General features: G+C 51.2%; 4 protein-coding genes across 4 annotated transcripts; 1 reads left to right on the forward strand and 3 right to left on the reverse strand.

Annotated features, from left to right (window-relative positions):
• Nucleotides 1–958: 958 nt before the first annotated feature.
• KY384_005056 (uncharacterized protein) lies at nucleotides 959–1892 on the reverse strand (the record flags this gene model as incomplete). The annotated part of the gene is made up of 2 exons (XM_044813558.1): nucleotides 959–1458; nucleotides 1541–1892. 2 exons carry the CDS (start codon nucleotides 1890–1892, stop codon nucleotides 959–961), a joined length of 852 nt encoding a protein of 283 aa, XP_044669836.1.
• Nucleotides 1893–3215: 1323 nt separating this feature from the next.
• KY384_005057 (uncharacterized protein) lies at nucleotides 3216–4899 on the reverse strand (the record flags this gene model as incomplete). Its single annotated transcript, XM_044813559.1, has 3 exons — nucleotides 3216–4094; nucleotides 4150–4278; nucleotides 4543–4899. 3 exons carry the CDS (start codon nucleotides 4897–4899, stop codon nucleotides 3216–3218), a joined length of 1365 nt encoding a protein of 454 aa, XP_044669837.1.
• A 4765-nt stretch (nucleotides 4900–9664) lies between these two features.
• Nucleotides 9665–10248, forward strand: KY384_005058 (uncharacterized protein; the record flags this gene model as incomplete). The annotated part of the gene is made up of 2 exons (XM_044813560.1): nucleotides 9665–10158; nucleotides 10215–10248. 2 exons carry the CDS (start codon nucleotides 9665–9667, stop codon nucleotides 10246–10248), a joined length of 528 nt encoding a protein of 175 aa, XP_044669838.1.
• An 844-nt stretch (nucleotides 10249–11092) lies between these two features.
• On the reverse strand, nucleotides 11093–12372 carry KY384_005059 (uncharacterized protein; the record flags this gene model as incomplete). The annotated part of the gene is made up of 3 exons (XM_044813561.1): nucleotides 11093–11135; nucleotides 11200–11622; nucleotides 11714–12372. The coding sequence occupies 3 exons, from the start codon at nucleotides 12370–12372 to the stop codon at nucleotides 11093–11095; spliced, it is 1125 nt and encodes a 374-aa protein (XP_044669839.1).
• Nucleotides 12373–12701: the final 329 nt, after the last annotated feature.

Genomic DNA, 12701 nt, shown 5'->3' on the forward strand with positions numbered 1-12701 from the left:
TGGAGGTGTGAGACATTGCCTCCTCCATATAAACAAACGTGCGAGATTGGCTCCGGGGGCCAATGAAGTCACCGCCCATACATCATACCTGAAGGGGGTAGAATGCAATGGTTTTTTCGCTATCTGCAATGATGTATTCCACGCATGTGGCTTGCGAAGGCCAGGGGGCGGTAGTCAGTCTGTGCGCATGCAGAGCGCGTAGCACGGATGGTGCGCTAATGCGGGCGCGAGGGTATATGTCAGAGCCGCACGTTTGTGGCGAGAGCTTGATTTCGTGAGTTAATTAGTATTGCTCGTTGGGGGTCTTTTGCGAGATTTGGGTTGTTGGATTGGGCTGGGATGGGCTGGGCTGGGCTAGCGAGGATTCGGAGCCATGGCCATAGGCATGGGTTTTGGCAGGCAGCGAAAGTGATGAGGATTCGCTGGCGGGTCGGTGACATGTCGTCATTGTAAATGAACAATTGAATAGAAAGTAGGGACTTTATGTTGTCATTTGGAATGTATCCAAGGAGATTTTGCTAGGGAGTCTTAGGTGTCTGGAAGGAGCGGACGAGCTTCTACTTGTCTTCTCGACTAGTTGATGAGCGCTTTCCTAAAGCTTGCGAGCCAAAAGAAACCCCATGTGGCTCGAATGTCCGGTAGATATCGACCACAGGCGCTTGCGATGTTGGAAAGCACCAGAAAGTCTGGTTCCGCGCGCCATCGGGGCGTTATGCAATAGCTTCGCTGGAGCTCAGGGCAGGGAGAGGCCTATCACTGGTTGCATGAAATGCTGGGCTTAGTTTATTATTTGGACGCAATGCTTTGGTGTACAAGATTGTCTTCTGATCGATAACCCGGACCATTGGTGACGCACCGATGCACTTGTAAAATGTTTATTCACGTTAGCTCAACTACCGAGCTACACCTGTGAAGTTGTAAGCAGTGTGAGCGACATAGGGCACCAATTGACGCACTGTCACGACACTTGCGGCGACTCAAATAACCCCCCGTCCTCCACCCCATCATCAAGCCACCCAACATCAAAAGTCCCGTCACCCCTCCTCGGAATAACACCCTTCCTCACAATTCCCCTGCCCACAATCTTTCCCTGATTCCTCACCACAAATTGCACGCCCTTCCACCTCAGCTTCTCCTCCACCGTCGGCAAAAACTCCGCTAAGAGCGTAAACGCCTCAACAGCGATCCTATTCGTAAAGTTCTCGACACTCGCTCGACTCGTACACTCCATTCCGACACTAAGGTCCGCTTCCCTATTGTACCCCGAGAGATGACCCTGTGGTGCTTCGGCGTCGAGCTCGCCCTCCGAGACGAGGATGTTGATGATGGTGATGAAGATATCGTAGGGTTTGAAGGTGGGGTCTTTGGGCGGCGAATTGGAATTTGTCCAAAGAGATCGGATTCCCGTTCTTTGAATTCGTAGCGGCGTCTCTTGTCCTGGTGAGGACGAGGGCAGTGCTGTTAGTGATTGCGCTAGAAAGTATGTCTGGAGGCAGTGTCCGCCGTAGAAGCTGCCCGCTGCCCAAGATGGGCTCGAGACCGTATCTGCTGAAAAATCCGATCTCGCCCCAGTGTTCTTTCGAGAACATGTAGCAAGCGGTGATACGGAGCGACCACAGTATGTGTTTAGCGCGGTAGAAGTCGTGATCTGGGGCTTTGCTGCTGCGGAGCAAGACGGTGAGGCCCGGGTCGTTGAATGAGTATTGTGAGATTGGCAGTTGGTACTCTAGGATTGCGACTTGGCTTAAAGCGCCGACAAGAAAGACTAGGGTTTCTACACTAGGTATGGCTGTGCCTCCTTTCTTGTAGCTGAATTCGCAGTGGAACTCCTCAGGCTGAGGCTCCGTAAGCGAAGTGTTTCTAGAGTCCTGAAATAAAATTTGTGGAGTCATGGATACTGGGCATGAGAATGGGCCCGAACTGAGATCAGCTTGTCAGTGCATGGTATACATCCTTGGTGTAATCTACTCACGAAACACTAGAAGTAGGGTCCTCTTGTCTGGTCACGACGATGCTACCGAGTGCCGGGCGGCAAATAGACTGTAATAGCACTATCAAAAAGATCAGTGAGCTGGGTAATAGCCCCGAGTTCCCCCACATGGCCTGTCCCCTTTGAGCGGCTTGCTCGCAGGTGGTTGTAGAAGTTCATGGGAACTCATGCCCGTTGATCTATGCGCCAAGAGGCCTTTAACGCTGCTCAAAATAGGCATAGATGCATTGAAGATGCGACATCCGAATGAGCAAGACAGTCTCGCACTGAGCATCTAATCAGCGTGAAAGGCATTTGAAATACTCTTCCGGCCATAAAAGCATCCTGTCATTCTGTAATGAAGTTTTACGGGCTGGGGCTTCTCTCAGTGCCCGGGCTTGGCACAGCTGCACGACCAGATCCCAATGCAGGGGAAAGCCTTTCAGTGAATGATGGTTCTAAATTTATTGCTCGTTTCGAGCGGTGAAATCGATAGTTAGGTAAAAATATTTCTCAAAGACGTATTGAGCGCTGTCGTGTCGTTACTTCAGAGACTTCGCCTTCCATCGTTCTTCTCGTGCTATTCTCACGTTGGTCAAGCGTCAAGATTCCTACAAGGCTTACCTTAGCCGAGCGCATCCAGTGTAACAGACGACGCAGGAAATCCAGTCGAAAGCTTGATTCCCCGAGGCGAGACTGAGGATGGCCTGAAAACTTAGCCGTCAATATCTGCACATGCATGCACAGCAGCTCTGAGCTGGGCAAAACATGTGATGCCTCTGCGTATTCGACGATGATGCCGGCCAGCTAGTTGTTCTCTTGGAAGATAAGCGGCCGCTCCAAGAATAGATACATTGATATTGTCTGGTGAAAGCAATAAATCCCGCAACGATTCTCGAGGAACAACGGACGATTTGCGAGAACTGATTTTGAGATAGATTCATCATGCGAGGGCAAGATCTCGTATTCCTCGCGTGGCTTTCTTGGTCCTGCGGCCTTAGGAAAATCTAGAATGGTCCTGTTGGTCAGGCATCCCGAGGCTGCATTAAAGAGCGGGAACCTGCAGCTTGGGGTTACAGCTAAACCTGCACGGACGGCGGAACACACCAATGCAGGTTGTTTTGCGACGGCTGGCCTGCGAATCTTGAAAGGCAAGATGCTCTTTGAAAGACGCGGCTTCATCAGTGAGCCTTCACGGTCTCACCGCAGGCTGAATTCCAGCAAATTTCCTTGTAATCACATTTTTCTAGGCGTCCGGAATAGGCACAGCTAGACTGGTCCATTGTCCTGCGTCAAAATCCCGCACGAATTCCGTGATATCAGAACCATTGGTCTGATAAAATGCCAGCAACGAGTTGCCGCCCGATTTGTCCGGCAGCGAAGTCACAGTGAGATGAGAGCCAGGTAGACCTTTCCGACCACTAACAACAAAAGTTTGATCTGGGTCGTCGATAGCGACCGAGGTGTCTTCCGAAGCCCAGGTAACGTTGTATCCGCTGAATGTCAGGTCGGGGTTCTGCGCGTAAAGATAGTTGGTGTAGCCAATCGAGGTATTTTGAAAGACAGGAATCTTTACGTTGCCTGGTAAGGAATTAGCAAGCAATCTGACGAAGCAAAAACCGGGAAACTCACTGTCTCGCCATTCATTAATGGGATGCGTAACAGTACTGTTCAAAGTGGTGTTGAGATCTTTCCAGAGAATGTTCATGTTGTTGTCCAGGTCTGTGAAGATGACGTACGTATCACTTCCAGGACCCCACGAGTAACAGCCTACTCCTGCGTGGCCATTGTAAGGACTAAAGCTCTGCTGTTGTTCCCACGTGTTGGTCCCGTATGCCCAGCCATAGGAGTCAAAGTTCGTTGCGTTAGTGGCATACCAGAGATGAATTCCCACCTTCTGATCGGTATCGGTGATGGTTTTGTTGGTCTGTCCAGGTACCGGGCTGTGGTTGTAATCCTCGTCTGAATAGAAGCTTCCATACCAGCAAGCCTGAAGTCCGACATGCGTATCACTCATAGGTTGCAACTTGAGTTTGTTGATAGGACCTGGGGACCATACGTTGGTTTTGTTGCTGTTGACAACCTCCGTGATGTAGTTCTCATTATTGATGTAGAATATGTGCCACTAGATCAGACTTAGCAAAGCATCCTCGCACTATGTCTCATTGCCTCGCGCTTACAGCAGCTGTGTCGTTCCTCGCGAAGGCGGCAGCAGCGATCGGCGTTCCGTTCTTCGCATCGGCGGCGACGACCTCCGTAACATCTCCACCTTTCCAGTCGCCTGCGGTGGATAGTTGTGCAGAGCGTATCTGACCGCTGTGATGTTGAAAGTACATGACGATACTACCATACCCACCGTCTTCGAAAGATTGCGAAGCCAAAGCGATGCCAGAACCATTGAAAGCTCCGGTTGTTGAGAAGGTCGCTTTGCTATTTGCGGCGCTTTTGTCGGATCTCAAAGATTAGGGTCAGCGTGATTCTTATGCTCTCAGGCTATATGAACAATACCCTTTATGCCGAGTCAGCCCAACACCGAGGCCAACCCCAAGCGCTATCGCGACACAAAGAATGACCGCGACGATTCCTACGATGATCCATGTTTTTCTACTCTTTCCCTGCCGTCGCTCTGCTGGATGTACTCCTGCTGGCGCAATTTTCGGTCCCTTTAGAGATTCAAATGGTGGCGGTGGCTCGTTGGGGTCATGGTAGACTTCTTTATCTGCTGGTTCTGCCCATGGCGACTCGGCTTCTTTCTCCGTTGCCTCAGCGCTTCGAATAGACTCGATCCCTGGGGAATCTAGGCGCGTACTCGCCGGAGAGACTGGTCCCTCCTTGATCTCGGGCAATTGTGAAGAATCCCTTTGCGGGAGCCTGACTCTGTAGGACTCATCCATCTGGCCGATGTCCTCTTCTCTAAAAGCACTTTTCATGCGCTGTAAAGATCTCAGGTGTGAACGTCAGGATGAAAGGTGGAGGGAATCCTTGGAAAACTTAAGACCGGGCCAGAAGAGCGGCGCTGACTTGGTGGGTCAGGCGGCCATCCACCCATTTTCAAGATAGATATGCGGGAAGTCGAGCTTGCGTGATTATGCGGGCAAGCAAGTAGGCTGAGAGCTGTCAGAGCATGCAACCTAGAATCCTTTGTACTTCGGCTACGGTAGGGACCGATTCAAACCAAACCCCATAGAGAGCGCCGGTGACCCCCATTCTTCCCATCGCAAACCTTCTGCACTAGCCAGCTGCGGTCAGCAGCCGTTAGCGTGGTCCCTGTATATGCGATTGGGCCAAGAGCTGAGGGCGTAAGCACAAGAGAACGAAAATCTGTACGAGGAGCTGAAGATCAGATGGCTCAGCAACTTCATTGCAACCCAAATGATTGGTAGCACAATCCGGCGAACCACTCGACTGTGTTCGTATTTGACGAACGATAGACTTACTCTGCTGCTTAGTGACACTGTAAAGTCGTTGCCCAAGTGTAAGGCATTCAGAGCCATTCCACAGACCGCGCAAAGGGCATTCTGACCGCTTTTTGCGACGTGCGGGAATCTTCGCTGTACCTATATGGTGGGCGTGAGGGGCTTGCATTAGAGACACCCGATGCGCATCATCCACTGCCGATCCCTGCGTGCCTTAGTCAGAGAGATGCCCTAGAACAGCATCTCCGTGGCTAGCCCAAGCTTCTTGTACCTCATCGAGGAGTGGAACATTCAACTATTCTTCCACATCGAGATTTAGGGTTTGAGCAGTACTTCTTATCTGCAATTGTAGTGAGTTTGCCAGCACGAAAAAGGAATCATTAGAGGCCTAGGCACGAAATACATGAACGACGTAGCCCGCGAGGAAGAATCGGCGGTCGCCCCAGAGTCACGCGCGGTGGTTTTTAGGGCTCAGGAATCCAAACATTGGGTGAGTTTAGAGTCTTGATGGGGGTTCCCCATTCTGTGACCCTCAGTGGCCTCTCAAGGTTGTCGCGCGATACAAGTCTTTTCATTGAGTATTTATTATATTGTTCTGATTGGATATGGCAATTATCAGGAGATTCAATATGTCGCTTGAGCTTCCCGTCGTGCCTTTCAGCTTGCAAAGGGGTGACCGACGAGCGCGGGCCCTAAGGCAGCGCACAGCCACGGCCACAGGTCAGGCTCCCTCAGCATGCTCGAATGGAACTCTGATCTGAATGTCTCGAAAGGTTTAGACTCATTCCATGTGGCTGAGCGTCATCCGATTTCCTGATGAGGTGACGGTGCTCAAAGAGCCTCTGTCAAAGTTCCATGTTCGGCCAGACCCATGATCTTCAGACTATAGATTCCTGTACTGCCATCTGATGACTGAGACTGCAGGAGCGAGGCTCTTATCGTAGATGGTGTCCTACTCGATGTAGCTGCTTTCACATGAGACTCCCGAATGAGGAGGTGATAGCAGATCATAGGCCAGGCCGTGCCTGTACTTGTACTTGTAGTATCTTCTTCTAATCATGAACCCTACGCGTACGACTTAGGGAAGATCTCGACAAATGGTGCCACTGCGCAATGTGTCTTCATGCACGTGATCGCTAGTACTCGTAGGGATGACCTCTAATCGTCACTTCGCCGTAGGTGGTCACAGACACGATCATGCCTGGACTTTGCGCATCCTCCTAAGCCGGTGCTCTAAGCGGTGGGCAACATCGGTGTATTTCTCAACTCTTTCTATCATCTCTTGAAGGGCAGCGCAGGCCTTACTCGGCTGACAGCCTGTGATGCCTGCCAATGGCCACGAAATCTTCGACTGAGCTACGTGCTAGTGTGGACACGTCGCCTTGTCCAGGTAATACTGCATGGCTGCGTATCGAGATTGAGCTGCTGAGTATACAGCGTCCTTTTGACGCGCAGTCGCAGCTTTGTAGGGATACTAGGCCCATGCTGAGTTGGATCAGGTGGTCTTGCAAAGCAGACAGGGGAGATTGTAGATTCTTCGGATCGGCAAAACGTTTCTCCGATTTCGTACTTTCAACTCCTGGGGACATTCCGTGCCTAGTCTCTTGTCCATTCGCACTGACTGCAACGCACATACACTCGTGATCAAAGTCACGTTGCAGAATAGACCTGTGTATCTTGCGTTACAGCTTAATTTGATAATGGATTCTACCGATTTGATTGACCCAACTTTTTTTCAAGAGAGACCATCTTGGAATGCCGGCCCAATACGAGCGTAACCCAAGGATCGCCGCGTTGAGCACTTCCTTCTAAGCTTGATAACATTCTAGAACTATCCACTTGTATGATTCACGTATGGATTTAGCATATTTGCGAGCGTCTTACCTTTATGGAGCGGCGCTTGGAAGGCGCCCGCGCGATGTGGGCCTGAGAAGTGAATTGGGCGACATGACAAGCGATATATGAGAGCACGACCTTACTCTGAACTGCAATCTGTCAAACCTCGACCTAATCAGCTGAGGTTCCCTGACCCAACCCATAATGCTTACGAGTCCCCTCACTCTTATCTCCCTCTCGACATCCTTAGCATTCTCCAGCGCATTTCCCATATTACACCCTCAAAAACCCACAAACCATTCACTCACCTCAATCTATCCGCTGTAAAGCCCCCCTCCCTTCTCACCCCACCCCTACACTCTCACTCCCCTAAACATCTTACTAATCCCCCTCAGCGAGGGTATCGACTTCCCCGTCCCCCAGACCGGCCTAACCCTAACCTACCGCCCCTTTCCCTCGCCTATACCCCCCATTCCCTTCCCCAACCCCCATCACCCCACTCAATTCCCCCTCGCCCTCATCATCTCTACCACCAACACCGCCCTCCTCGAGATCTCCTACCTCATCCACCGTTCAACTCCCGACGCGCACTTCATACCCGGCGTAGGCGGTCCTGTTGCCGGTATCTTCCGAGCCCTCGGCATGGAGCTGAGATTCACTAGGGCGACCGAGGATATTGAGCTGCAGTGGGCGATCGTGGCGGTGGGGGGCGTGCAGCTTGCGGCGCGGGATATGGGGTTTGTGGAGGAGGCGAGTATTTTGGTGAAGTTGGATCGAGGAGGAGGGGGAGGGGAGGGGGTGGTGGAGATTGCGAGGTTGGATATGTTTGCTTTTGAGGAGGGGAGAGAGGAGGGCAGTGTGGAGGTGGATTAGGCGGTGTTGTACTGAGGTGAGGAGCACTTGGGCCGGAGATGCCGCAGGTCGTACTGTGCGCTGTTATCAGTGCTTGCGTTCAAACCCGATGACAATGTGTTCTAATCGAGCACAGTGCTGATGAGGTCGTACTGCTCGATTCACGAAGTCTATATCTTTCTGCCTCGTCCACAGTCCCACTCTTCTTCAATAGCGCTTCTTGTTATTGAGCATCCTGAACTACCAGAGCATAAACCCTATTGTCCAGCTCCCTCATAATGATGTCTGACAAGACCTTGATTAGTGTGCTACCCCTGCTCGTATTGACTATGTTCATCACCGTATGCCTCATACACTACCAGCCCACAAGATCGCGTAAAGGCGGCCGGCTACTCTTATCGCATCGCATCCATATTGAAATGCCAGGAAACTGTAGAAACCACGACAGATCACCAAGCCTCCGATGCTGCATCCAACCGATCTCATTCTTCCTCTGTGGACACGACCACAGATTCCTGATTAGGGACTGCAGGAGGGGTGATCATCCGGGACAGTGTATGGATGAGCTGAGAGAGGTCGGGTATGCTTCGATGGTCTCATTCATTCCTAGCTATACTGATAAGGAGACGAGGCGCCAAGTCCACCGAAGATGTCGTGAGCTGCCCTCGCTTTGTCAGTGTTCGAGATTGGGGTATCCACTGATAATCTTTCAGTACACTGTCTATTGGTGAAACTAGAAGTGGAGCTTTCCAAAGTCCAAGCATCGAAAAGAACGATGATGAGGACGTTCGTCAGCCCGTATAGCCAGGATACTGTACGGGAACTGCAGAGCTTGGACAGAAAAATGCGGAGGATTCAGGACCTGGTCGATACATATGTTGACAGGATGGCGAATGACGAGATGTAAAGTAGGGCAGGTGATTGGAGCATGAATCGAAGGTGGACGTCTGGCATCCCGGGAAGATTAGGTGTGGTGGGCTAGCAGCCACGATGGATAATTGTTTTCTGCAACCGATGGGATGCGAGTCTTATGACAGAAGTGAGCTGGTTGAGGCAGAGCAAAGGACTCTGCGTCAGGTGACCAGCGACTTCGACACATGGATCTTGATGAAGCTGAATAGCATGGTGTACGATAAGCATCGAGTATCAGCGTTTCCAAGAATGATCTTGATTTGGTTTCATTTCTTGATCCTTGACGTTGTATGAACTAGAAGCTTCCCTCGATATTGGCAATACGTATTGCCCCTTACAGGATGCCTCAGGAGGCCGCTCCGGCCGTCCCACGCGGCCTTTATGTGAAACTGTACGAAAATTATACTTGATGTTTGAAATAATTCTGAAACCAGAGCACTAACGTCGCTGATTGGGTACTAATGCCATTGCTCAGATGATTATATAAACTCAAGGTCGTTCAATTGCCGACATCAATTCTGGACAAAATCAATACTTCCTGTTGGGACCTTCCTGTATCGGTGACACGACTTACGATTCCACAACAACGCGGACGAAATTTCCTATGCTGGCATAGAGAGGCTCCAAGTTTTCAGAGATAAGAGAGACTTCTGCCTGACGGTTGAAAGCTGAACCAAAAATGCTTGTCCCACCTCATCTCCTCCCCTTCCTCCTCCTGCCTCTACATGCTCTTACAGCACCATCTCCAAGCGACCTCGCGGCTTCAGACGCAAACAATGAGTCCACGAACACCAAAGTTCCTCTTGCCAAACGCTACGCCATCTCCATCCACCCGCTCAACAGCACAAACGCTCTTGCCGACACCGAGCCCCTCAACGCAACAAACTCAAGTATCGTCGGCATCGCAACCCAATACAAACAATGGGGGGTCCACGGCTCCTGCGGCCAAGTCTCCGCCGATACCGATTTCGTAGCGGCTCTCTCTACCGAATGGAACGTGGGGTCACATTGCTGGGAAAATATGACGGTGCAGTCCGCGGGCCGGAGCGTGCAGGTCACTGTTGCCGATACTTGTGTGGGATGTGTTAGGGAAGAGATTGATCTTAGTGTGGCAGCTTTTCAGGAGTTGCTGGGGGAAAGAGAAGCGAAGGATGGGAGAGTGGATTGTGCTTGGTGAGTGTTGAGTGTTCTGCAGCGGACTTGTACTAGGATATGCTGACTGGTGCTAGGCGATTACTGGGCTTTGACGATGGGACCGCTTAGATTGAAAAGGAGGTCAGGGATAGATTTTGACGCTGGGACGCTAGACTTGAAGATATCAACATGTGGGCTTCTGGGATTGTTGTTTGCGTCTTCTTGAAGCGATGAATCATTGAGAGCTGTGGTATCAAACAGGACTTGTGGCGTTGATACGGACTTGACGAAGACAACTGAATGCCGAACAAAATTCGGCCTTTTTTCATTCCCATATCTCTTTATATTGCAAGTGTTCGATGTGTCTCACAGAATTACGCCCCATACACGTAAGGCCTTGTATCCAGGCGAAGGGACTTTACAGAAATCATTTTAATCTCAGATCATAGGGGTAGTGTCCGGGTTCTTGTTGTCTGCTGTCACCTTTTAATCCAAAGGTTTGCACGCAGACGTGACTCGACGAGCACACGCCTTTGAGAGTCTAGATAGCTGTTCTGGAGAGCATGTGTAGCTTGAAGGAGCGATGAGGAAAACCAATCTCGATCTCATCAGGTCTTGGCAGCGCTTTACCTTTTTAGGTCAACGCTAATGTCCAATCCTGTTTTCTCCTGATTCTTGAATGCTACAGCTTCGAATGATCACATCAGTAGTGCTTTCAGCATTTAATTTTAACTAGCTACCACTGGCAGACTCTCTTTACGGTTTGGTAGCGATCATCCTAAACCGTTGCTTCCAACCTCTACGTCGCCCAACTCAGCGTAAGGCCTCCTACAAAAACAGGAGGATGTCATTCGAGATAAGAGGCTGAAAGAGTCAAATTGCCTCAATTCCCAAAACAAAGCAGTCGTAGGTCAGGCGTCGCATCAACTCTTCAAGCCTTGGACAATCGTTCCTGCAAGTCACTTCCACGCACTCAAGATGCGGCAGTCAGTGGTTTCTGCGCATAGATACAGTGCCTGTCAAAATCAGTATCGATCACCACAGAATTGCGCCTACCAAAACGGGCGCAATCAGACTTACAAAGGCCAGTAACTATGCACCTTCCGACTCCTCCACTCCTTCCTCGCCTCCGCTGCGAAAACCTCAATCTCCTGCTCACTCCACCCTAGAAACCTCGTCCACAGCGCCATCATCAGCCCTTGAATCCCATCCAACATAGCTACCAATTGAAAGGCACCTGTCTCTCGCATCTTCGGGTCCATTGGCCACGTCCCGATCGGTATCTTGAATTCCCTGACGGTGATGTTGGTATAGCCAGCTTTTTCGACTGCTTCCCGAAGTTTCTCAGAGCCCATTAGCAGCGACATGCCGATCTTCGATACCGCTTCCTCTTGATTATCGCACCATCGTTTGATATAAGCATTTTCTGGGATCGAGTTATCGTCGGTGCCGACCATGACGGTCATTTCCTGGAGCTCGACCCATCCGCCTGGCTTGTTATGTCTATCACAAAGCACGAATGAGACCCACACTCTTTACCATTCTTACATGGGTTGTAGCAGAAGCAAAGGCCAGGGCGACAAGGGATACTCACTTAAAAGCCTGCTCCATCAACCCCTCCCAGTTCCTTATACTGCCCATCAGAATCCGCGTGTGAATCAAATCAAAACGATTCTCCGCAAACGTCCACGGCTGCTCGCAATCATCGACTTCGAACTTCACATTCGGCGGGACCCATTGTGGCTGAATAGGGCTCAGATCCGTCCCGACGATTTCCGCCTCCGGATGCACATCGGCACAGTCAATCGCCCAAATCCCCGTTCCCGTTCCAATATCCAAAATGGCCTTCGCATCAGCGCCGATGGGGGCTTGATACAGCTTATCGCCCATGCCGAGCCGGAAAGCGTGGTACTGAAGATCCATGCGCTCTTGTTCCTGCTCATCGTTTGGCAGGATGTAGCGGCCGGCTTGGTAGGCGTGATAGCGCCGGCCGTGTTCATATTGGTATGCGGTGATGCTGCTGGTCAGTGAGGCCGTGTAGGTGGACTCGTCATATTCGCTGCCGAGCGCAGAGTCGCCGGTGTCGCTTCTGCTATCATCAGCTTGAGCCTCGAGGGTGGATGTGTCGCTGTCGGATTGGGCAAGGAGTGGCGGTGCAGGTTGGTTTTGCGCCGCAGGAGCTGATTGCGCGGGGGGTGCTTCAACCGGGGCGGCAGATGCGTCTAGCGACACTGGCTCTGAGGGTGTGGTCATGGTGGCTATATGGCACAGTGAGTCTCAGTCTCAGTCCACGGTCCTGCTTATGTATATCTGATGTGAGAATGGTGATACTGGTGGCAAGGGAAAGGTGGTGGAGAAAGGTTCTAGAACTAGGATGGGGCGATCGGCGGAACCGACCATCCGGAATCGCGGCGCGGGGGAGAAATGGGACGAGTGGGAGCGCAGAGATAAGGAGACTTTCCACCGTCTTGGGCACCAATTCCGCCCGTCGAAGCCGGTCAGCACGACGTCCCGGTGCTTTAGCCGCTTAGAGGCTGGCTCTCCGTTTAGACTTACCCCCACTGGACTTTCTAGCTTCCCTC

The sequence above is a fragment of the Bacidia gigantensis genome (assembly GCF_019456465.1).
Source record: "Bacidia gigantensis strain McMullin 20006 chromosome Unknown contig_244, whole genome shotgun sequence".
NCBI lineage: Eukaryota > Fungi > Ascomycota > Lecanoromycetes > Lecanorales > Ramalinaceae > Bacidia > Bacidia gigantensis.